The sequence below is a fragment of the Mobula hypostoma genome, chromosome 8 (genome assembly GCF_963921235.1).
Source record: "Mobula hypostoma chromosome 8, sMobHyp1.1, whole genome shotgun sequence".
Classification (NCBI taxonomy): Eukaryota; Metazoa; Chordata; class Chondrichthyes; order Myliobatiformes; family Myliobatidae; genus Mobula; species Mobula hypostoma.
Window position 1 is genome coordinate 141,051,628 of NC_086104.1, and position 24,776 is coordinate 141,076,403.

Sequence of the window (24,776 nt, forward strand, 5' to 3'; positions counted from 1 at the left end):
TCCAGGATGGAGTGAAATTGAGAGGCGTGGAATTGAAATGAGCAGAACAAGTCAGATCACAGGACTTTCATTTTTAGATAGTAAATGGGCTGAATGGTCTTTTCTCACATCTATGGTAGATTTTGTCTAATTCATTTCTGTGTCTGGGTAGAATAATAATGGTGCAGGCATATATTGTGATGAAAAAAGTTAAGTCAATACAGATCGATTAAGTAATTATCTTTCTCTTTTCCCTGCAGGGACGTTGCATCAATTTCACTAGAGTAAAGGCCGGCAGGAAGCCACCCAGTTATCCTTATTACAACAACGTGCGAAACAATGGGCCGGCTCCCATCTATTGTCCGACCATCAGTCTTCCTCCGTCTCCTGCCCCGTCGCCTGAGCCGTCGCCCGTTAATTCCACAACTTCGTCACCCACTCCATCGCCAACTTGCACCTTGCCTCCGCCTCCGCCAGGACCTCCACCTACACGGGCTCCCCCACCGTCGCGCCCACCCCCACGCCCTTCCTTTTAAACTTGGCAACTCGAGTGGTTAAACCCTTCGTTTTAACAACAGACAGAAGGGGAACCAAAGAGGTACTGCGTAAAGGTTCTTAATGGTCTGAAGAAGACAGCTTCCCTTTGGTCAGTTTGTAGAGGGTGTCTGCAGCAAAACAAACTCCAACTTACACAGCAGTATCCTTTGAACTCGTGCCAGTTAACATTGGCCTTATTGTCTTCAACTTGATCAACTGTTGCTTTTAAACGTGTGATATATTGATCTTTGGCAGTTACCATTTTATATAACAATGCATTTTTACTATTTTTCTGCAACAATACCGAGTGTGAAGATTCAACATGTGTTTCTCTGCATGTTGGATTTTGACCAATTCATTGGGAAAACAATGACTGTTGAGGTAGAGGGTGTATAGCAGGATCTGGCAATGTTCCCTGTTAATTCTGCTACCCTTAGTGTAAGGTATAAGCCTTTTGGCTTATCTTGTGGAAGGAACTATTATTTACCTTACTGTCTGTACATATTTGAGACAGGGAGAATTTCCTTTGACTGGACCATTTCCTGCCAATTCAACCATTGTCAGGGTCATGTTTCTTTGATTGGACCAGAAATTGGAGTATGTCATTTAGGTAGGGAGTGTGGGTAGCTCCATGTTATGGGCAAGGGGAAGAAACACATGCATTACTCCATCTAGCCCATCCTCCCCGCTCTCCCTCCACTCCCAATTTCAGACTGTCAAGGAACATCACTGTCTGGGCCAGAAAATGGAAAGATGGAGTCCAGAGAGCCCAGAGGGAAATGGAAAGGGTTGGACATTCCGTCAACACAAATCAGCTATTAGCAGCAGAAAGGTAATACAGGACAGGTCTGACCTCCTCGCAGTGTTGTCTATGCTGGCATTGGTCCCAGTCAGTCAATGGTTAATTCCTACTAACTTGATCTCTTGGTAAATTGTGGAAAACTGAAGTGCTGGTTTTTCACTTTTAGTTGTAAATGGCAGTGTGAAGAATCCTTTAAATAATCCAGGCCATAATCAAGTGCAAGCACTGACAGCATTGTCATTGGAAGAGCGGGACGCAGGCTCGATACCCGCTCTCCACTGAATTCCGCCACTGCCCCAGATACCACCTTACTCCTCTGTCAATGGATGCCTGGGAGCAAGTAGTCCAGATGGCTCCAATCCCAGGGCAGGAGGGATCATGAAGCAATGAGGGATTTATTGCCTTGAGTAAGCCAAAAAGTGCTTCCAGTGAGTATGGTAAAAGTGGGTATGACCTACTGGAGTATTCAGTTATACTAGAACTGATCTACAACCCTAAAGGAGCAAATAAGAGTGAGAAACCTTAGGTGTAGCTGTCTTTAAGTTATAGAAGATTCATCTGCAGCTCATTGATGAGAAACTAAATCAAAATAAAAGGCATGGAAAGACTTAGTTCAGAGGCTGCCTGCTTCCTAAAGCGTTTGAAGCAAGTTGTGTCGTTCACAGTGATCACACCTTCATGCTTTCCTTGAGTTCTGAATCTATATCTGCCCAGCCATCAATAGAAATCGCTGCCTTGGTCAGCTCTGACTCACTACAGTCTCTTCCCAATTTTCTCTACACATGACATCTACAACTGCCTGAACATTGCTGCCTCTCTCCCATCCACATCTGTATCTGTATGACCAGAATCATCCAGGAATCAGAAACAAAAACAGACAATGCTGGAGATACTCAGCAGATCAGGCAGCATCTACGGTGAGGGAAACAGCTGATATTGCAGCTCAATGACCTCTCATTAGAAGCATCAACACTTTTAACAGATGCTGTCTTGCTCTCTGCATTTTCTGTTCATTAGCTAAGCAGCATAATAATCTGCACTCCTGTCGATAACTTATGCAGTTTGGTTTGAGAAACTGACAACTTACTCTCTCAGAGTTAGAAGGATTTAGACTGTGAACGTGCACAACTAAGAGGTGACAAACAAATACAAAAGCAAAGTCCTGCAGATTCTAGAAACCTGAACTAAAGGCAGGAAGTTAGGCAGCATCGACACGAAATGTTGTTGATTTAAAACTATATTTCTTGCTCCACAGCTACTGCTAGACCTGCTAAGCATATTCTGTTTGATCATTAAAAACTGCCACCTATAAACTTCGGAAAAAACCCTCAGGCCTTGCACAAGCTGCAGGAAAAAAAAACGTTAATAAATAATAAGAATCCTTGAACACTGCCCCAAACTCCTCAAACTGTTTTCTCAACCAAGAATACTGCTTGGGGTGATGAAAGAACCCTAGTTGCTTATTGATGAAGGGCCTCCCTGCCTCGTTCTACACATTATGCAGTTCTCATTTAGTCAAGAGCAGCAAAATCTGTATAAATGCTTTTTAAACCAAACAGTGGATTATAAAATTTTCTATCCTTGAAGAACTTTCAACTGACATCTAGAACCATTTGAGTTGTTTTAAGCAGATGTTCTTATATGCTGTTAATGAAGAGGTAGGTTTACCAGTACTGGTTACGGATTAACATGCATCCTAACTTCCTCACGGGATAGCACTTCGATCTACAATCGCATGTAAAGGGACAAAAATAGAACTGAATATGAAATTCAGAATTCTATGGTCAGGGCCAACATCTCCTTTGGAATGAGATGCTGTATTTTGTGAGCAGTTTGGAGTGAACTCATACCTGAGTTTGAGATTCAGTCTATGAGGACCTTTTGCCCCTCAAACCTTTAGGTCTGTTCTTTAATCAAGAGGTCTGAGGAATTAGTTGAAAACTTGCAAAACGTTACTGAACTGATAGGATTGACCAAAGCTTCTTCATGCAGGGAATGGTAAATTAGATCAAAGAAAAAATTACTGGCTGACACCATCTGGGATTTAGAAGCCTTGCAGGAAAGACTAACAAACGGAATCGATTTCTATTGTTTTGAAGTTCAGGGATGAGTTAGTCAAGGCAGAAGACTGTTAATTGATTTCAGTGCGGTTTTCATGTAAAATAGAGGAATCATTGCGGTTTGAGAATAAAAGGAAGCTTCAGAGAGCATTGAAGGTAGATGTACTGAATGAACTGAGACATGGGGAAGGATGGCACAGATAGAAAGGCTGTAAACTGGATGTGAGGGGACAATTTATTGAACAGATAACATCATCACTGTAGACCACATCTTCTCAATTAAAGTAACAAGGGATAAGTCTTGATGAACAATAGTGTTCTTTTAGTTTGAGACAACTATAACAAATACGTGCAACTTCCCTAGGGAAGTAATTCTTAATCAGATTTATTAACCTCATCAATTGGTGCCAGTGGCTAAATCCAGGGGGTGAACTCTTCCCCTCACTCCCTCCACCCATTTTGCCTTTAGCGATCTGTAACAATAAACTCAGGCTAGTGGACTTGGGCACGGAGTAACCGGAGACTCGAGTATAAAACACTGGCGAGAGTTTATTCGCAGAAGAACCAATAAAGAGACACAGGTTACTCAAAGCGAACGTCACTATGGAAAGGCTAGTTCAAGGCTGAACAACGCATGGTCAGCAGGTACAACTTCAATAGTACAAGCCGATGAAAAGCCCACAGTTACCAATAAACAGCACGGAAAATCTGGGAATAATTAACAGGCAAAACAAGCCACAATTAGGTGAATCAACAATATTCAGGTGAAGTCGAGCGGCGAGGTCTGAAGCCCTCGGAGACCTCCTGCTGCTACAAAGGGTTCATTGTTACTGCCTGCTACACTGGTGGCATTTAGGGCAGCAAGGAAGGTCCTCCATCTTTGTCTGTCCTTGGCCATCTTCTCCATTGTGCCCCAGGTGTGGCCAGTGCCAGTCATGCCTATCCAGGGTGGTGAGTGAGGAATACCATCGCATACAGGTATAAAAGGGTTCCTCATTGCTGGTTTTGACCAGTCAAGGTTGTTAGCCTGACTTGAACCCCCGAACCCAGATGATCACTCTTAGTCTGGCCTCTAGTTTGACCTGTTTGGCGTGGGGACCCTGCCAAGAGTAAAGCACAGGGCCCTGACTTCGGCCAACATAGCTCTCGGGGTCTTTGAGGCATGCAAGCCTCCCAACCCTGCGGCAAGTTTGTGGCCCTCTCGGAGGCAAAGGGTTCATGTCACCATCTAACGTTTGTCAGTCATTGCAGTTTTCAGAAACGCAGGGGTTCCCTTGTTAATGATAAGGGCTGATGGTATAAAAAGGGTTGAAAACCTCTGCAGTAATGCTTCAACAGTTTAACAAGATACTCTTACTCACCGTCAGAGGCCAAAGTAGAGGGCAAAGTCTTGGGAAAGTACTGGAGAACTGCAATATCTTCAAGGAACAAGGGCAGTAAGTTGGGAAGGATGGTGCAGTTCACCTACATGAGAAACCATTCTGTAAGGAGTCTGCACATCCTTCCCCATGGAGCGTATGGGTTTTCCCCTGGGTGCTCCAGTTTCCTTCCCCCAGTCCAAAGATGTACCGGGTAGATTCACTGGTGATTGTAAGTTGTCCCGTGGTTAGGTTAGGGTTAAATTGGGGTTGTCAGGGGTTACTTGGGTGGCGTGGCTGGAAGGGCCGACTGCACGCTGTATCACTAAAATAAAATAAAAAAATAAAATATTCCAAGCATAGTCAGAACTGGCTTCATTTCAGGACAGCCTGATTACACAGGAAAGCATTGAGAATGTTGGCAGCGAGACACAGTGGTTCTAATCCAGAATATGGATCCTAACAAAGAGTGAAGAACAATGATATCTGGGATCCAGTCTGTGCCCAATCCCAATTTGATGGATCCCATGCCCGTGTGAAAGGCCGATTCCCTATCCACTCCTCAGCACTTCTGACTTAAAAATAGACTCCACCTCCCCTTTTGTCAAAATGGCCAATATTGGCAATGATTCTTCAAAACTGAATTTGGTGTGAAGGAGAGGCTGAGGTTGCAGGGGACAGTGAGCGAGTGGGGGAGGAGGAACTAGAGAGAGATTGTGAAATGGGAGGTAGAATCGCAGGTGAAGGTGGAGTGAAGTGGATATACGGTAAGCGCTAGAGACAGGATGAGCTTCGGCGAACAAGGTTGTGTGTTGCTGTAGTTTTCGGGTGTGAAATCGACTGGTGTCAGTGGTGTTGAGTGGAACTGATTATATATGTATTGGAATGAGCAGTAATAGGCTTTATTTTGCCTGACTTGGCCAACTGTCTCACCCTCTTCCCCAGACGATTCCCTTAGTCACTCTGTAGCCAACATTGTGCCATCAAGGCCACTGGGAGAATGCAGGTCCTGCTGTTCCACTTCCAGACCCCAGCACCACCCAATGACAGCTGTCAGGAGTCTTTTCACCTGCTTCTAAATATCCCTGACAGAGACATCCAAAACATTCAAATATCACAAAAGTTTAAAATTAATGAAGAAATTAACATTAACCAATGCAATTAAAATTTCTGGTGTAAATTAATTGGAAACACTAATTTTATTTAAAGTAAAAGGGAATTTTAAAAAATCACCTTTTCCAGCCCGTCCTACCAAAGGGTTTCGGCCTGAAACATCGACTGTACTCTTTGCCTAGAAGTTGCCTGGTCTGCTGAGTTCCTCCAGCATTTTGTGTGTGTTACTTTGGATTTCCAGCAATCTGCAGACTTTGTCATGTTTATGATTAGACCCTGACGTTTATTCTGTACTCCTAGATGTAATAAATAGGTGCAGAAATCAGAAAACAACTCACCCACAATGAGTGTGTCTTCTGATCTGCTGGCCAATGTTCTGTATGTTTTGGGTCTTTAAGTGGGTACTACTACCCTTGTTTTTTTTTGCTGGCTGCCAATTTTTTTTAATCACTGCTTTCTGCATGGAAACTCAGGGCAAGTTGATCCCATAATCTCATTTCCAACTATTGGACCTATATTGGGGACAATACAATGTCCCCAGTTTGCAAACTTCAAAATAAATTACAGTGTGCATCAGCACCCTGTCAACAGTGCTCTCCCACTACTGCGGTGCCACACCTATGGATAACTGGCCAGTAGAAAAAAATCACTCATAGCACCAGCTGGCAGCTGGAACAGAGGAAATAAAAACTCCTTGAGAAACTAGGCAGTAATGAAGAATTTTGAGGAAATGGAAGTCAATGATGAATGGTTTCAATCTGTTTTTGATACCTAACATACAATTAAGTCAGATGTTGTCTGGATTATTTAATTTTGTTCCTCCCTTAGGCAGCACGAAGCTACTGTGTCCAGTTCTCCCAATGCAGCCTCCTGTACATTGATGAGACCTGTTGTAAATTGGGGGTCTGCTTCGCCAAATACTTCAGCTCTATCCGCCACAAGCAGAACTTCCCAGTGGCCAAATATTTTAATTCCTATTCCCATTCCAACATGTCGGTCCATGGCCTCCTCTTATGCCAAGATGAGGTCAACCTCAGGATAGAGAAACAACACCTTATATTCTGTCTGTGTAGCCTGCAACTTGATGGCATGAATATCGATTACTCCTTCTCTTAAAACAATTCCCACCTTCTTCTATTCCCCACTTTGACCATTTACCTCTTCTCACCTGCCTATCACCTCCCCCTGGTGTCCCTTCTCCTTCCCTTTCTCCAAAGGTCCAGTCTCCTCTCCTATTAGATTCCTCCTTCTCCAACCCTTTATCTTTCCAACCCAGCTAGCCTCCTTCCCCTCTCCCCACGTTTTTATTCTGACATCTTTCCCCCTTCTTCCTCAGTCCTGAAGAGTAGTCTCAGCCCGAAATGTCAACTGTTTATTCATGTCCATCGATGCTACCTGACCAGCTGAGTTCCTCCAGCATTTTGTGCTTGTTGCTTTGAGCACGAGGTTCAGTGACCAGTACAAAGGTGCTGCACGAGGTCAATGTTAAGCAACAGTTCCAGAGAGAACCCTGTCCCCCTTCGTAACATCCAGAATACTTTTGATGCTTACAGTATATACACATGTTGTCAGGTGTTCAGCTGAAGCCCAACTCATTAGAAAGGTAAATGTGCCAATATAAAAGACAAATAATAGCTGGAGACCATCGAAAGTGTAAGGTCAAACCACATAAGTAATGATTTAATTCCTTCTCAGGCTTCAGTGTTGACTCAGTAACCTTTCCTTTTCATTCCTACATATGAGCTTCTGTTGCTTCCCATATTTTAAGCTGGGGTTCTGTAGTCTTACTCTTGGTCTAGAGCCAAGCTTATATCTCTCAACTTCCTCCCAATTTCAAAAATCCTGGCAAGCACCTTCTCGAGAGACCCATGCTAATATGACGGTATGAATACAATGCACTGATTAACTATTCTGTGACAAAAAAAGGCTTTCTGCCTATTAAATTCATACAATAATACAAAGAGGTTATTCAGCCCATTAGGTCTGTGCTGGCTCCTGCAAATTTGAGTCCAGTTAAGACCATAAGACACAGGAGCAGAATTAAATCACTTCCCCCAACAAGTCTGCTCTGCCATTTCATCATGATTGATCCATTTTCCCTCTCAGCCCCAATATCCTGCCTTTTCCCCATATCCCTTCATGCCCTGACTAATCAAGAATTTATCAACCTCTGCCTTAAATACACCCAGCCAACTGTGGTAACAAATTCACAGATTCACCACTCTCTGGCTAAAGAAATTCCTCCTCATCTCCATTCTAAAAGGATGTTCCTCTATTCTGATGCTGTGTCCTCTGGTTTGAGACTCCCCCACCAGAGGAAACATCTTCTTGACATCCAATCTTATCGAGACCTTTCAACATTCAATAGGTTTCAATGAGGTCACCCCTCACTCTTCTGAATTCCAGTGAGTAGAGGCCCCGAGCCATCAAACCTCCTTATATAACAATCCCAGAATCATTTTCGTGAACCTCCTTTGAACCCTCTCCAATGTCAGCACAAGCTTTCTTAGATAAGGGGCTCAAAACTGCTCACAATACTCCAAGTGAGGACTCACCACCGCTTTATAAAGCGACAATATTCCATCCTTGCTTTCATAATGCCATTCCCCGTATTCTTTTTCCATATATCTGATCCCTGTTTGAAAGCTAGAGGCACAAGAGACTGCAGATGCTGGAATTGAGCAACACTAGATTTATGTGACATGGTGCAAAAGTCACATGTCCTTCCACAGCACTCCAGACGAAGTGTCTCATCCCAAAATGTTAATTGTCCATTTTGCTCTGTGGATGCTGCCTGATCTGTTGAGTTCCTCCATCACCTTGTGTGCCACTACTATTTGGGAGTGCACTTCAAATCTTAACCACTTTGCTCATTGGAGAATCTTCAGTTAACGTATAGAGATCAGCTTTATTTGTCACAGATACATTGAAACTACAGTGAAACGCATTATTGGCATCAATGACCAACATAGTCTTAGGATGTGCTGGGGGCAGCCTCCAAGAGTCGCCATCATAGCATGCCCACAACCTACTAACTCTTAACTTGAGCATTTTTGGAATGTGGGAGCAGACTGGAGCATCCAGAGACACCACATGTGGCCACAGGGAGAACGTACAAACTCCTTACAGACAGCGATGGGAATTGAAATCCAGTGTCAGTGTACTGTTAAGCTTTATGCTAACCACTTCAGTAGCATGCTATCCCAAGTTGTCTGAGTACCTGAAGCTTGAGCCCTTTTGGATTGGATCATTAATAAAAACTGAAGAATGAAAAAAAAGGAAGGTGGAGATATTCTCTACATGTTATCCTGCCATGGCTGAACTGGGATTTAGCTGAACAGGCTGAATACAGGTGAACTTTCCAAGCTTATTCACCCTCAATTTCTCTAGGAAGGCTTCGACTGGAACACACAGAGGGCCTGACTCTGGGGCTCCTTGCATCAACTAGCGTAGACAGTCTGCAAGATTTGAAATCTAGTGTGAATACATCGACTTAAGAGTGGGAGATCTAACAACCTCTGAGAACCTCAATTTAGGTAGCTTTAAGTTCCTCGGGCTCAATATCACAAATGACCTGACTTGGTCCAACCAAGCAGAGTCCACCGCCAATAAGGCCCACCAGCGCCTTTACTTCCTGAGAAGGCTAAGAAAATTTGGCCTGTCCCCTAAAACTTTCACTAATTTTTATAGATGCACCATAGAAAGCATTTTTCTAGGGTGCATCACAACCTGGTATGGAAGTTGTCCTGTCCAAGGCTGGAAGAAGCTGCAGAAGATCGTGAACACAGCCCAGCACTTCACACAAACCAAACTTCCGTCCTTGGACTCACTTTACACGGCACACTGTCGGAGCAGTGCTGCCAGGATAATCAAGGACACGACCCACCCAGCCAACACACCTTTCGTCCCTCTTCCCTCCGGGAGAAGACTCGGGAGCTTGAAGACTTGTACGGCCAGATTTGGGAACAGCTTCTTTCCAACTGTGATAAGACTGCTGAACGGATCCTGACCCGGATCTGGGCCATACCCTCCAAATATCCGGACCCGCCTCTCGGTTTTTTTGCACTACCTTACTTCCCCTTTTCTATTTATGATTTATAATTTAAATTTTTAATATTTACTACCGATTTGTACTCCAGGGAGCGCGAAGCACAGAATCAAATATCGCTGGGATGATTGTACGCTCTAGTATCAATTGTTCGGCAACAATAAAGTATAAAGTAAGTATAAAGGATCAGTGGGGGGCCTTAACTAAACTTTAAAAGCTTGTATTTCTTCCACTACAATGTGTCCACCATAGTCAACACGAAGCTCCTGTAACTCTTTGACTGAAATCCACGCATCAGAGTCAAAGTTGTATTTGTAACCGATAGGAAAGGGAGCTAGCTACTTTGAAGATTATACTGGAAGAATTTTGCTTGGATCTGCGGGGGGCTTCACTCAGCAGCTAGTGCTGAAGTTACTCAGTTAATTGAACAAATTAAATGTGCTGGGAACTAACAAACTTTGGCAAGCTGGAAAGTCAGACATTGATGATCATCAAAGACACGTCTGGCATAAACACGTTTCCTGCAGCCTGATCACGAGATTCACAACACCCAAACCTCTTCCTGAAAACAAGCATAGTCACTGATCTAGAAATACCAGGCTTTGATCGAGGATGGCTAACAGTAATATTAACCACAAGAACTGTTGCCACAGTTACTAAGATTTCAACTTTTCTACATGACCTGGTCAAGACTTGCAAACATACCACAAGGCCCACATGAAAACCACCAAGTTCTCAATATTTACCCAAGACTTTCCATTCTCCATGGCAACTAGTCATCCATTTATTGTAAAATCTTCACTTGGTCTTCTGGTCATTAAGTAACTGCTAGCATTCACTGAAGCTTGGTGAGTCTCCTGATGTAATAATTCCTAACGCACAGGAATCAGGTCTCTTAAACTAAGAGAGAAGACTACACCTGCACAATGCTCTCTGACTTGGAAGGTCTCTTTCTCCAATAATATCAATCCCATCCTTGAATTGATGAGCATGTGGCCAGTCATCAAGCTGGGTGGTGGCCTTAACCCTGCATGGTCAAATTTGGAGCCAACCATGATTGTTCTTCTGGGCACTGGAGGGGTTCAGTGTCCCTGACCACTCAGCAGTTGTTCAATCTTTTTTTTATGTGGCACTGGAACTTAGGAGCTGGAAAAAAAGAGGTACACCGTACATAACCTGTCTTGGAACAAGTATCAGGACAGTCTGGTCACTGATAGGAATACTCCAAGAAGAGCTAGAATAAGCTTGATAGGTCAAAGAAAATTGTTGGTTCAAAGATTTGAAGTTGTTAAGGAGTCATTTTGTGCTGCACTGACTCTACAACTATGATCAAAATTAATTGAATAGTGGTCTCCTTGACTGTGACCTCCCGCATTGTAACATCACCTGATCATGTGGACTACACTGAGTCTGCTCAATCCTTCATCTGGTACAGTGTCTTATAATAATTGGTCAGAACAGCTCGATCCCACTGGCGCAAAAAAGCAAGGCAGTTCCAGAACACATTTCCTACATAAACACAAGTCGGTTAGTAAGTTTTCTTTATTCCATAAGCACAGGTGTGAACCAGCAATGTCAGGTTTTAGCTGAGGATTACCAATTCCAAACATTGGTTTAAACTTTAGCCATTGTTGCCACTGTGATCCAGATTAATACTCTTTTCCAGTCCTGGACCAGCCCTACACATTCCACTCACGCCACAAATACGACAGAGAAACCACCAGAAGCTCAAAGCTCTCTATTCACCATGAGCTCGTTATGTGCTGTGTTGGGTCGTATGATGTGGACGATCATGGTCTTTGACCATGATTGTTCTTGGTAAATTTTTCTACAGAAGTGGTTTGCCATTGCCTTCTTCTGGGCAGTGTCCTTACAAGACAAGTGACCCCAGCCATTATTGGTACTCTTCGGCGATCACCTGCCTGGCGTCGGTGGTCACATAACCAGGTCGTGATATGTACCAGCCGCTCATACGACCATCCACCTCCTCCTCCCATGGCTTCGCGTGACTGATCGGGGGCTAAGCAGGTGCTACACCTTGCACAAGGGTGACCTGCATCTATGTAACCATTCTTTTCAATGTCATTTAGGTTCTCATTTTCGCTTGCAACATTCAAATCAATACCGTGGTCCTTAAATACAGCCTGTACCGGCCTTCACCCACCAATTCAACATTAAACCTACTCGAGAAAATCTGGAAATCCTAACAGCACACACACAAAATGCTGGCAGCGATAAGGAGTAAACAGTCGACGCTTTCGGCCAAGACGCTTCTTCAGGACTAATGTGTGTTGCTATATTAAACCTGTTCTATTCTCCCTACATTCTCATTAAACCCTCCCCCACTTAGCCACTCACCTGCACACTAAGGACGATGCAAACTGGACAATTAACCTTCCAATACACATTTTGTGAGGTGGTAGGAAACTGGAGCAAATGCGCACATAATTGTTAGCGCTGTAAGTTAAAGTTAGGTACTTTTACATCATCTCCCCTCCGGCAAGCCTCACCAAACAAACGTCTTGGTACTTGTATAACGAATTAAAAGTGGCTGATTTTTTAAAATAAATGCTACACTGATTTTTTCTGCTGGAATTACTGGAACTCACCTCCAGTAAATTATATCTGGACAATGGGAAACCCCATTAACACACTACCAATTTTTTTAAACATTTTTTTCCGATATCTTGACAGTTTGAAACAGTGACTGGAGTATTTAGTAAAAGTAACTGCAGGCGCAAAAACAGGAGTCTTTCATTTATTTAGACATATTATAGAGTAAACCTAATTCAGAAGCATCTGTCCTTGAACTAACACTTCCCCATAGCCACAAATTGCAAGCTGCTTGCTGAGTAATTTTAATCTGAAAATCAGCTTTTCGAATAACTGCCGCTTTTGCTAGGTTTATGAGTGAGTGTGTGGGCTGTAGTGCCTTTGGTTACTGTTATGCTGGTAAAGAAAATGATAGGTTGGCAGATCTTTAGTGTAATCAGAAATAAACCTCTTTCTTGACAAAGGTTTCCTTTTGTGCTGGATGTCACAAACCTGAAGCAAGATGAATTCCGTAGCGCGGGCCCAGTTTGCAAACGTTCGAAAGTTATGAGAGGCTGTGCTTCCCTGAATATTTTGGGGGGAGAAAGACTGTGTGTGCTTGTGACACCTCGCGGTGAATACCAGTATTGCACTAACCAATTCTTTTGAATCAGAATCGGGCTTATTACTGACATATGTCGTAAACTTTGTCTTGTGACAGCCGTACAGTACTTTAAAATTACCCCAAGTTACAATAAAAATAAATAAATGGTACGAAAGAGGAATAGTGAGGGACCGTTCAAAACTCTGAAGGCAGAGGGGGACGTGCATTGGAGAAATAAGACAAATACCCCCGCCCTACCAGTATATCCAAGGACAAGGAGAGGGAATATCAACTAAACGGCACCATTCTAAAGGGTGTGCAGGGGAACAAGGAAACTTGTATGTGTAAGCGGATAAAAATGTAAACGTGGCAAGGAATGTTGAATGTGCTGTTTTTGAAAGCTTTTGGGATCCTGAACTTCATAAGTACAAAAGCAGAAGCTGATGCATTATTTTGTAAAACAATGATTAGGTCACAGAGTACTGAGCTTACTTTTGGCTTTCTAACAACTTGAATGCGGTCTTTGAGAGGGTGGAGAAAGTATTTACTGGAATAGTGTGAAGGATTTGGGATTTCAGATACAACGTTAAACTGGAAGGGAAAAGAGAGTTGTTCTTAGAAATGGAAAAAAAATTGAAGAGTTTTTATAAAAGTGTGCAAAATGATGATAGGCTTCCATGGGGTAAACGGAAAATTCCAAAACCAAAATACTCAAGGAACAAGGGCACAACTTAACGTAATGGGTAAAAAATAACGGGGGGGGGGGGAAGAAAGAGACTTCTTTTATATAAGCACAGAGAACGGATATGATCTATAGTTGTGGAAACAGTAGATCTTAGTATTTGTGATTCAAGTTTTCTAAAAGTATTTTGATTTGTCAGGGAAATGAGAACTTTCATGGAATAAGCTGGAATATGTTGAAACTTTGAGTAAGGATGGCGAATAACACTACTAAAAAGGTAATGCAGAAATATATAATCGAGATTGAGCGAGCTGTATTCATTATTTTTCTTCCAGAATTGATGAGTCTTAAAATAATGGAGTCCATTCAATTTCCTGTTTGCGTCAGCTCTTTGAAAAACCTAATCAATTGATGAAAAGCCTCCACTCCTCCCTTATCCTTACCTGTTGTGACACTTGAATGGCTTGCTTGGCTCGCTGGAAGGCATGAAGACATAGTACAGTACATAAACTGTCTGCTCAACTTGAGGATGATCAATACCATGGTTCATTGAATTTTGAAGATTAGATCCACATATCAGTCACTAGAAATTGCAGGTGTCCCCCCCCCCCCCGATGTGGGGCAGCTGGTGGCAGGTCAGGGTTTCTTTCCCTTCCCATTCTATACCCTCTCTTTTTGGCTTAGAGGGAAAAGACATTTCCCTTGGAAGCAGATTCCCACTTTGTGAAGGAACAGACACCACTAAGTAGCAATGGAATGTTGTCTTTCAGCATATCATGAAGCAGCTATTTTATGGTTAAGCTGATGGTTAATGGCCGAAAAACAATCAAATTTATTAAGTTTCACTTAATAAGTTGCTCTAGTGGACCTTGCATTTATATTATCTGGGTTACAGATCTCAAACCATAATCACTATTTTACAACAGGAGGGCATCCACAGTTCTAGTATTTAAGCTTGGAACTTCCTGGCAAATTGCACTCCAAATACTGATGAGAATGTGTAATAGGCAGGTACTCCAATTAAAGTACTGGACAGATGATTGCAAGAGAGAAGCATTCATGCAACACAGGCAATAATCTGCAAGGGTTTCTTGGTGCATTGATGCTATAGAAGTTATAGCGACTATAGAAGTTATGGAGGTCATAGAAGTTTGCAAGCGCATTGTAACCCAAGGAAAAAATATCACAAGGTGGACATAATGATAGACGAGCTAGGGTTGTGTGGTATCTGTAATATTTGTGTAATATTTCACTACATATTCAGTATTTACCCAGTTGAAGTATTTCAAATGTAGTGTAGGGATTTTTTTTTATTTTTGAGGGGTGGGTTTAGTAAATTATTGTACAGAAGTTACTTGTTCGTGGCATGTTTATCAAGCTGTGCTTGTTAATTGTTATATTGCCTGTTTGTTCTGTTTTAAAGTTTCTTAGAGTTTTTGAACGACTGCCTTACTTTCACATTCAACATAAACACATTGCCTTAAATTTTTAAAATTAAATCAATCTTGTTAACTCATTAAGACTGATATAACACAGACTGGTGAGAATGTGCAATGCTCAGCTTTTTCATAAGTGCAACTGACCTTGGTATTTAAAAGAGAAGACATACATAATACACAAGACCAGCCTTACAAATGCTATTTAGCTGTGGAACATGCAGCACAGCTGTACAGTGTGAGGCATGGTAATAAAGTTGAAATCTCAGCATTAACGCTGGCAAGTTTAAATTTGCATCATTAAATAAATCCAGGATGAACAAATAGAATAAAAATGTTCAAATTGCAAAAGGTTAGTCACAAAACCAGACTACCATTAAAACTCGCCCGATTCACTGTTGGGAAAGGTATACACTGTTCATTCAGTTGCACAGGTATAAACCCAGCACCATTGTATTAACTGGCTCCTGATATTGTCCAGCAAACCTCAATAAAGGGATGGACATTAACAACTGAAGTAAAATAAGCTCCCCTAACAAAGTCAGTGTGTCTGACCAGGGTCCCTCACCATTTATACTTTGCATATTCACCAGTCTGTTGAGTGTCATTCTGTTGAAAGGAGGCTGAAAAAATATGATATTCATTTAACACACTGTAAATAATGCTTCACTCTGCCTGTGAGTTGACCCTTGCACCGAATTTTGACCTGCTTGTACTAACTGGCTGGGAATGCAGTGACCTCTCATCTTCATACAATCTCTGAAAGATGGTTCTCTGTGCTCACAAGAGACAACAGGTTGAAAGATTACTGCCACCTGTTTTGCAAATAAAGTTTTCCATTAACCCAATAGAATGCCGTGCTAAAATAGAAGATGGGAATGATACAAATGTGCCAAACTTTTCACAACACTATGAAAGGAAAAGAATCGCAACAAACCTCAGAGAATGGACTTGATATTTAACATTACTTTAAGCTATCCATCAAAAATGAGATGTAAAGATGCTGAAAAAAAAACCCAAATGCTGCAACTGCATTGGAAACAGTATGAGTTTCCTTGTAGCATGTTTCCAGTAGGAGATGCACTAGTATGTTGGTTTTAGTTCTACAATGGGAGGCAAAGTGAGTGTTAAGGACCAAAGAGCAGCATTTTTGTTAAGTGTGCATTAATTTTGTTTGATAGATCTTGTGAAATGTTTGAAACAGCAAGAAACCTGTGGTGGCCAGTGGTTCCCAACCTTTTTTTATGCCATGGACCAATACCATTAAGCAAGGGGTCCATAGAGCCCAGGTTGGAAACTCCTGTGTCAAATGCTCGAGTGAGGTAACCAATGGCACTTTCAACCCATCGCTGGAGGGAAGAGCAAAAGCTAGGTCAGAAAATGGAGTTCAGGGATGGATCCAGGCTCAGTCTGAGTGGAGAGAAAATACTCACAAATGATTGTAAAGAGAAAAAAAAATGGATGATGAGATTTGTTTTTGTCCATGCTGTATTCCCCTTAATGTAACTTTTGTCAATAAACTTGGTATGCCAGTAACAAATGTGTGAGAGTCTTACTTAAACTGGGTTGCAACTTTTGAAGTTTACATCATGGCCAAACAAATCAGTATTCCAGGAAAGTTCGTGGAGGCCCATTCTTGTCATACAGTAGTGCTAATGGAATAAGTGACTTCACTTGTGTGAATGTAATATGAGCCACTAACAATACCGCCTTTAATTAATGGTGCTTTCAAAAAAAAATTAGGATATTTGCATCATGGATCGCAGCAGAAACTGCAATTAAAAGTGGAACAATAATACTTAAAATTGCCCTCCCTTGTTCTATAATAACCAACCGATGCTGGCTGTTAATTGTGTTAAATGCGTTATCTTTGGTGTTTCCCCTTTCTTTTCCAATAACCATGTGTGCGACAGACCAATGACGTCTTTACAGTATGCTTGTTTTGAGAGGAGCTGAATGCGATGAAATTGGTCATCCAATCAGTCTAGGTCAGAAATTAAAGCCAGTTTGCCACAAAGTACAGGCCAGAATCTAGCAAAGGCCTCGTATAAAGGTCCTGGTGTATCTGCTGGTCAACCAACAAATCTATGACACATCATCTAAAAATTTCTGTCTCAGCTGGATCATGTCTATAGTTACAACACAAAAGTGCAGAGCTGCTGAACGGTAATCTTGAAGAATATCTCTATGTACTTTTTATTAAAAATCATACAAACCAAAATAGTCTATGGTGCACACTTACAAGATTTTAGTTGGCATAAGCAGTTTCCGCAGGAGCTAATCACAAAGACAGTTTACTGAGACAAACGAGATTAGCAAACAGAAGATTCTATCATTCCTTTCACAGTAAAACAAGCAAAGTACCTCCTTAAACAGCAGCTACACAAAGCTAAAAGGTACCCCTTTATTAAGTTATTCAACTGGCCATGTGCAATGTATATAGTGTGGATGACATAAGGGGCAATAAGTTGTTTCAATACTGGAAGAGTCATTTTCATCAAATTGTAGAAATTTCTTAATTGATGAACCCAAACAAAGGTCCTTAACAACTGCATTAACTTGTAAAGTTCAAGAATATTTGTGCCATGACACCCCGTAGGAACACAAGCTCTGGTTCAGGATTGTGACTTTAATTCCACCTCAAAAATATGGAATAATTTTTTTTTAAGTTTAATGGATGCCGAGAATTATCATTCACATACTCAAGTAAAAATGGTAGATTTTGTTCCAACAGCATTGTGCAGTGAACCCATGGTCCTATTTTCTGCAGACTGATTCACGGGGAGTTTTAAACCTATGGCAAAAATCAAGGAATTTATAAGATACTTGGAACATATGAATGTGAGTGATGTTGGTGCTGGTGAAAGGCACTCTCTGCTGGTCAAGTAGGGTTAAGTACTCCTACGTGAAGCATAATAGCCAGATGCAGAGAAAAACTCCCCTCATTCTTCTCCAACAGTACAAGTCTCAATCAATCTCTAGAGCACTTAACATGACAAATGCATTTGTAGTCAATTCCCATTCCAAATATCCTGCTATCTCATGTGAGCAACAATTCCAGTGCCAAGTTAGGGACAGTTTCAATGTTGCACACATAACAATTCAGACACTAAAAGTAGAATTTAGTAAGAAATGCCCAAGGTAAGGATGGAATGTATTCAACTCTGGAATCTGGCTGTTAACGTATGCTGATAATTTACTTCTTATATGCCACATTTGAAAAGACAAGGAAAAAACATTCTATATTATCTGATAACAGTCATCACTGCAGAATACAATCATCTGTTATCTCACTCTCTCAGACCAGGCCAATAACACAACATATTAATTGTTCTACAAAATATAAACAATTATTCAATTTCCCAACAATGTCTCACATAGCAGCAGTTTGCCTTTGGTGAAATTACTTCATAATCCCAATGATATGCAGATATGGTTGGGTTGAAATGCTGTCCGTCATTGCTCTGAACAGTACCACAATAGCAATCTGAAAGCTGGAGTGGCAGTCATATAAAAGGTTCTAATTTGACATGTTCCCCAAAGGCCTTTCTGGAATTTGGTGGGACCACAGACTTTAAATGTTCAGGTGTGTTACCATATAAGGAAACTGGAAGTGGCAGTCAGTGAAAAATGAATGTGGTTTTGCTTAGCCGAGTATATTGCCCTCTCAGGTTAGTTCATCTTGGTGCCATGGGAAATGGACTGTTAGACCCAGAATATATCTGCACAGCTCTGTATTCTTGAACCAACCCGCCAGTACGATCATTCACTACGTCTCAGATAGTACCACTGCATTCATGATGACATTGACAGCATAAGAGGAACCAAGTTCCTTAAATAACACTTTTTAATTGCATGATTATTATTGCTCATGTTATTTTGTGTTTGGATATAGTGCATTAGACATAGCAACCAGAATACACACATACATTCCAGATTGTGCATTGCTATTCAAACTTAATCAACTGTTTTGATCACCTGGGTGTTTTCTTTTGGTGATGGAAGCAGGGAGCACTTGTGGATTAGCCCAAAGTCTATTTGCACAAAGACTTAGCTTCACCTTGTTATTGGTCCCATCTCCCAAATTAACTTCTGCATATACTGAGCCAATAAGGCTAGTGATGAGCCCTGTGACTAGACAATGCAAATCTTGAAAGCTGCCTACAGTCTTTCTTATTCTGTAAGAAATCACTTTTTGTAGTTGACGTGATTCAGGATGAATTATTTTGTTTCAATTCTGATGCATGTTTGGTATTTTACAATTTTCTATACATTCTGGGAGAAACCTTAACATTACTGATCTCATTGTGTTCTACTATGAGAAAGTTTCAAAATCGGGCAATCTGATATCTTAACAGGTGGTTAAATGCAACATAACCTAGATCAGGGGTCCACACACCCCTCGGTTAATGGTAAGGGTCCATGGCATAAAAAAGGTTGGGAACTCCTGCCCTAGATGGACTGCTTCTATTAGTATGGAAAACGTGGCTGATTTTCTGACCTATATGGCATGATTGCCTAGCCACTGTGGCTACCAGTCTCAGACACAGTGGAAGACAGATGCTCAATCCCTGAAGACAGGCATCACAACTCTTACATGACTGAACTGGTTTACTTATTTATTGAGATACAGCACAGAATAAACCCTTCTGGCCCCGCTGCCCAGCAATCTCCTGATTTTAATCCTAGCCTAACCACAGGACAATTTACAATGACCAATTAACCTACCAAATCGTACGTTTTTGGACTGTGGGAGGAAACTGAAGCACCCGGAAGAAACCTACACGGTTCAGAAGGAGAACGTAGAAGCTCCCTATGTAGGCAGTGGTGGGCCTGTACTGTAAAGCATTGTGCTAACCACTACGCTACTGTACCGCCCTTGAAAGATTGTCTGGCAATGGTGAGAGGATCTGAGTGGTAGCTTTTAAACAAACCAGCAATGGTAGTCTGCCTTCAAAAGTGGATAAACCTGCACTGGAAACTGAACCAGATTAACGCCACTCCTGAATGAGCAGAACATAGTGATGAGTCCAGACACCACTCTAACTTGAATACAAAGTTATACAATAAACATTTTTGTATCTAATTGACCCAATTTCCAGGGAAAACAAACTGATGTATTGCTAAAATTGCTCTTCATGCTGTCAAGCCAGACTTTCATACCTTCACAATGCAGAAAATTACAGCCTCAGGCCCACTGCCTCCTCTGTCTCGAACACTACATGGTGAATTTATTTATTATTCCACCTGCTAATAATCAAAATGAATTCCACTTCCACAGAGAACGCCCCAAAGCGGCAATCAAAGCCACTCCTCTGACTGCATTTCGCGGTAAAGGACCACTGTGCCTCACATTGCCATGGTCACAATTAAAAGTGCAGAGCCACAATAAGAACTGGTCTACTGAATCTGGAGCAAGGGGCAGCAGGCACTCATTGAATTTGAGCAGTTTATGAGATTCTGGTGTTGTGTGAAACACTACACAGTGCAAAGAACCACACAGACACTTGCCCCAGCTTAACATGGATCAGCCTGGGTCGTTTGTCAATCCAAGCAAATTAGGGATGGAAACAGGGACAACATTTTTTTTAAAAACAGCACTGGATACACTTGTTGTGTGAATAAAAGAGCATATTCAACACTGCCAGCCACATTTCAAACAGTTAAGTCTACCCACTTACCAACTATGCCCTGCATTAATTGATAAAGCAAGTCAGCCTGGAAAGATAGGGGTGACAGGATCAGAGTCATACAGCACAGAAACGGGCCCTCTGGTTAAGCTCGCCCATGCCATCCCACCCAAAGTTATCTACCATTAGCCTGTGCCCATAGTCCTAGTTTTCCTATCCACGTATCTATCTCAGATTGGGACAGTACTGTGCTGGCAGCAGAAGTTCACATTAACACTGATGATCTGCCTGCAAAGGACCATCTATCCCTGTTCTATCACTAATAAACAGCCAGAAAGGTGTAGCAGGTCAAGTAGATAGGGACAAAAAAAAAGCACAATCAACTGCAACACACACACACAAAAACACTGGACAAACTCAGGAGGTCGGCAGCATCTATGGGGGACAAAAAAAAGAGTAAACGTTTCGGGCCAAGACCCTTCATCAGGACTGAGGAGGAAGGGGAGAAGACAGAGTAAGATGGTGGGGGGGGGGGTGGAAGAGGAACAAGTACAAGGTGCTAAGTGATAGGTAAAACTGGGAGAGGGGGAGAGGTGAAGTAAAGAGCCAGAAAGTTGATTGGTGAAAGAGATAAAGGGCTGAAGAAGGAGGATGAGCACGAGAGAGAGATGATGAGGTGAGAGACGGAAACAGGAATGGGGAATGGTGAAGAGGGGGTATTAATCAACTGCGTTAGGTAACTTTACAAGATTATGGAGTATAGACTAGTTCAGTAAGCACTTCAATCCATTCATTTATTGAAATTCTTGCCCACAATCCAGCCCCAGAGCAGACTCCAGTTTATTCAATTTTTATACTGAAAGTGAACCGGACTGTCAATAGCAGAGGCGAACACAATGTTGAAATCTACTAGTGAATGCTGGATGGAGATGGCGATGAGGTGGACATGGTGAAAGGAAAATTCTTCTGATCTGAGGCTCCCTTCCAGTCCCCCCTCCCCATCACTCAGTGGAGACGCAGCAAACTAAACATTGTGTGGTGTCCAACAGACCAATTTCACAGTGCTCACTGTACCAATGTCCAGTAGTGTCAGGACCACAATTGACTCAAGTGTTCAGCAGCAGCAACGGTTTGTTCTACTCAACCTCTTTGAAATATTTACATAAAAGAACAATACAGCCAAGTTTTCCTTCAACTTTTCCAGTTATGAGCGATACGTTATGAAGTCAGCATTGATTGGAAAGGGCAGGCCCAGAAGCAATGCCTGGTTGCAGTGTGTTAGAATGCTCCACATTGGAGTTTGAAGTTCTTCATCACTTGAATCACATCATAATTAAGCAGCTATGGCCAGAGGCCAGAAGACAAGCCTGCTTCAGAGTAGACTGACCCCACGCAATCATTGCTTATCCAAGGAGGTAGACAAAATTATCCTTGGATGAACTTCAATATTAATATGATTGTAAAAGCTTGCCATCATCCAATTTTCATCCATTTGAATTTTTACTAATTCACATTTCTAAAAAGAAGCCAGGGACTTCCACAGATTATTTCACACTCTGTGCTGCAAGCATTAGATTCGCTGAAGAGCTCACTAAATTAAAAGTCACATTATAAAGTATTAAGCCATCACAAATAATGAATAGTTCGCATGGCGGTGTCCCAGTTTGAGCCTAAACAATCATTGGTCAGTTTCAACAATCTGTGTTTCTCGCAACATTTTGAAGGGAAATATTTTGTGTGGGGAGGTGGTGTGGTGGTGAGGGGGTGTTCCAGTGAGTGAACTGCCTTCATACTTCACACAGCACTTGCCATTTTCAACAAGCCGGTTAACTACAAAGTCCTTATTTGCTGCTATTTCAGAAGGACAATTTGCACATTATTTGCATCCAGGATCACTGTGAGCAGCAAACCTCTTCATTTATCGGAAAAGCTGAGGCAATAGTCACAAAGTTGTCATAGAGCTAGAGATACTTGTCTGTGAGATGTCATCATATGGTTCTCTCAATCCAGGCTGTGTATCATGATTTCTCAAAGATAGCTCTATCAGTCTGTACTTCCCATCCCAACACGACAGGTGAACCCCAATCCCCTTCACAACCCTCACTTCAATTTATATTTACATGCTCAGTCAATAATTGGTCCAAAAATAATAGTTGCATCACTTATGAAAAACAGCTGTCTCAACAAGAGATGAGTGTTCCCTGCTCTGTACCCAGAGAGCTTCAACCCCAGGGGAACAGCAAGGAACAAATGGAAAAACTAATCTGAGACCCAGTCATAATGGTGACAAAAAATATAGATAAAATATAATGTCAACAACAAAAACAAAATGTAGAAAAGAGCCCACTGCGTATGAACTTTCCCTCTAGATCTAATGATTCAGGAATGGACGTGGCCCACTGTAATTGCACTACACTAAATACAAAATAGAAAGACCTATCCCAGTGGGTTTATGTACTTTTTAAAATATATATTTTAAAAAAAGTTAAGAATGTTCCGGTTATAAAATCTTTTGGCCTTGCGCCTTTCGTGTTGATCCCACAGCATCTCATCATTCCACGGTCACTGATTTGGCCAGGTTTCGGGGGCAGTCAACCTTTAGGAAGGAATAAAATGTGATTAGTAATGGTGCATCAGATGGCTCCTCCATCACCCCTCCCCGTTGCCATCAATATTGCACCACCACTCATCACCAGCACCTTGCTCCCCCCCTCATCGCTGGCTGCAATAGAGATGCTGCTTAACATTTTGAGAACCCCTTCTAAGCTTCACCCAAGGGGAAACTTTAGACCCAACAGAATTAACAAGTTTTCTATCAAATGGATACGTAAGAAATAGCAGGCCATCTGCACTGTATAAGACTCTGGCCATGAACTCAGCTCCACCTGCCTGCCTTTTCCCCCAATAACCCTTAATTTCCCCACTATACAAAAATCTATTTAATTGTGTCTTAAATATATTGAATAAAGTAGCCTCTACTGCTTTTTTGGGCAGAGAATCGCACAGACTTACTACTCCGTGGGGGGATAAACAAGTTTCTCCTCATCTCTATCCCAAGTCTATTCCCCTGAATCTTGAGGCTCTGTCTCCTGGTTCCAGTCTCTATACTACTAAACAATGGAGACAAGAGATTACAGATGCAGCAATTTGGAGCAACAAACAAGGTGCTGTAGGAACTCAACAGGTAGAGGGACTGGATAGTTGATCTTTTTGGTTTAGACCCTTCATATGTTCAGAAAAATGGAGAAAAGATGACTGACTTCGGCAAGCGATCATCTATCTGTAAAGAATACAATCTTGCTGAAAATCTTGATGAAGGGTCTCAGCCCAAAACATTGACTGTTTATTCCCATCAGTAGATGCTGCCTGACCTGCTGAGCTCCTCCAACACGTTGTGTGTACTCCAGCATCTGAAGTTTCTCTTGTGGCTGGGAATCTTGCTTGTTTCTCCCTCAACCCACTTCAAGGGGCAACACATCTAATTACAATTAGAAGGCCATGTTTTCTGTTGACTTGAAAGGGTCTCTTTGATTTGGGATTTTAAGATCAGCGTATTAATGTATGACAAAGGATTTTAAAATCAGCTGCTGTTTTTTTAAAAATCCTATACTTTTCTTAAATGCTTTACTCTTTTTTTAAAAATACCTCAAAGAGCAGCCCACCTTGGGTACTGATCAACACTGCACAGGCAAGAGGACAGCTGCCTGCGCCCCCACCCAAAGCCAGAAATGAACAACCTGGTAGCAATGGTTGAGAGACAGCTGCAAACAAGGTTTAAAAAATTATATCCAGAAAATATTAAGAATAGAAAAGAATCTTGAAATTACATGGGCAAGAGTCATACACAAAATAAAAAGAGTTACTGAGCAGTTCAGTTATAATTATATGGTTATATGCTTTAATTACTCACAAGGACTAATTTCTCATGAAAAGAAATGACACTCTAACCCCTTCCAATAAATGCTGACTGACCTGCTGTATATTTGTTGTAATTT

At 41.8% G+C, this 24,776-nt stretch overlaps 2 protein-coding genes across 3 annotated transcripts in view; one reads left to right on the plus strand and one right to left on the minus strand.

Annotated features, from left to right (window-relative positions):
• The window catches only part of LOC134351017 (anthrax toxin receptor 1-like), a 290,770-nt gene extending 272,596 nt beyond the window's left edge, over positions 1-18,174 (plus strand). For both annotated transcript variants that reach the window (XM_063056982.1, XM_063056983.1), the window contains one exon: positions 240-18,174. In XM_063056982.1, coding sequence (XP_062913052.1) covers positions 240-515 — 276 coding nt within the window. In that variant the 3' untranslated portion in view covers positions 516-18,174. The remainder of the gene's footprint in view (positions 1-239) is intronic.
• A 147-nt stretch (positions 18,175-18,321) lies between these two features.
• LOC134351018 (glutamine--fructose-6-phosphate aminotransferase [isomerizing] 1-like) overlaps positions 18,322-24,776 on the minus strand; it is a 104,971-nt gene continuing 98,516 nt past the window's right edge. The window contains exon 20 of the mRNA XM_063056985.1: positions 18,322-23,377. Coding sequence (XP_062913055.1) covers positions 23,333-23,377 — 45 coding nt within the window. The 3' untranslated portion in view covers positions 18,322-23,332. The remainder of the gene's footprint in view (positions 23,378-24,776) is intronic.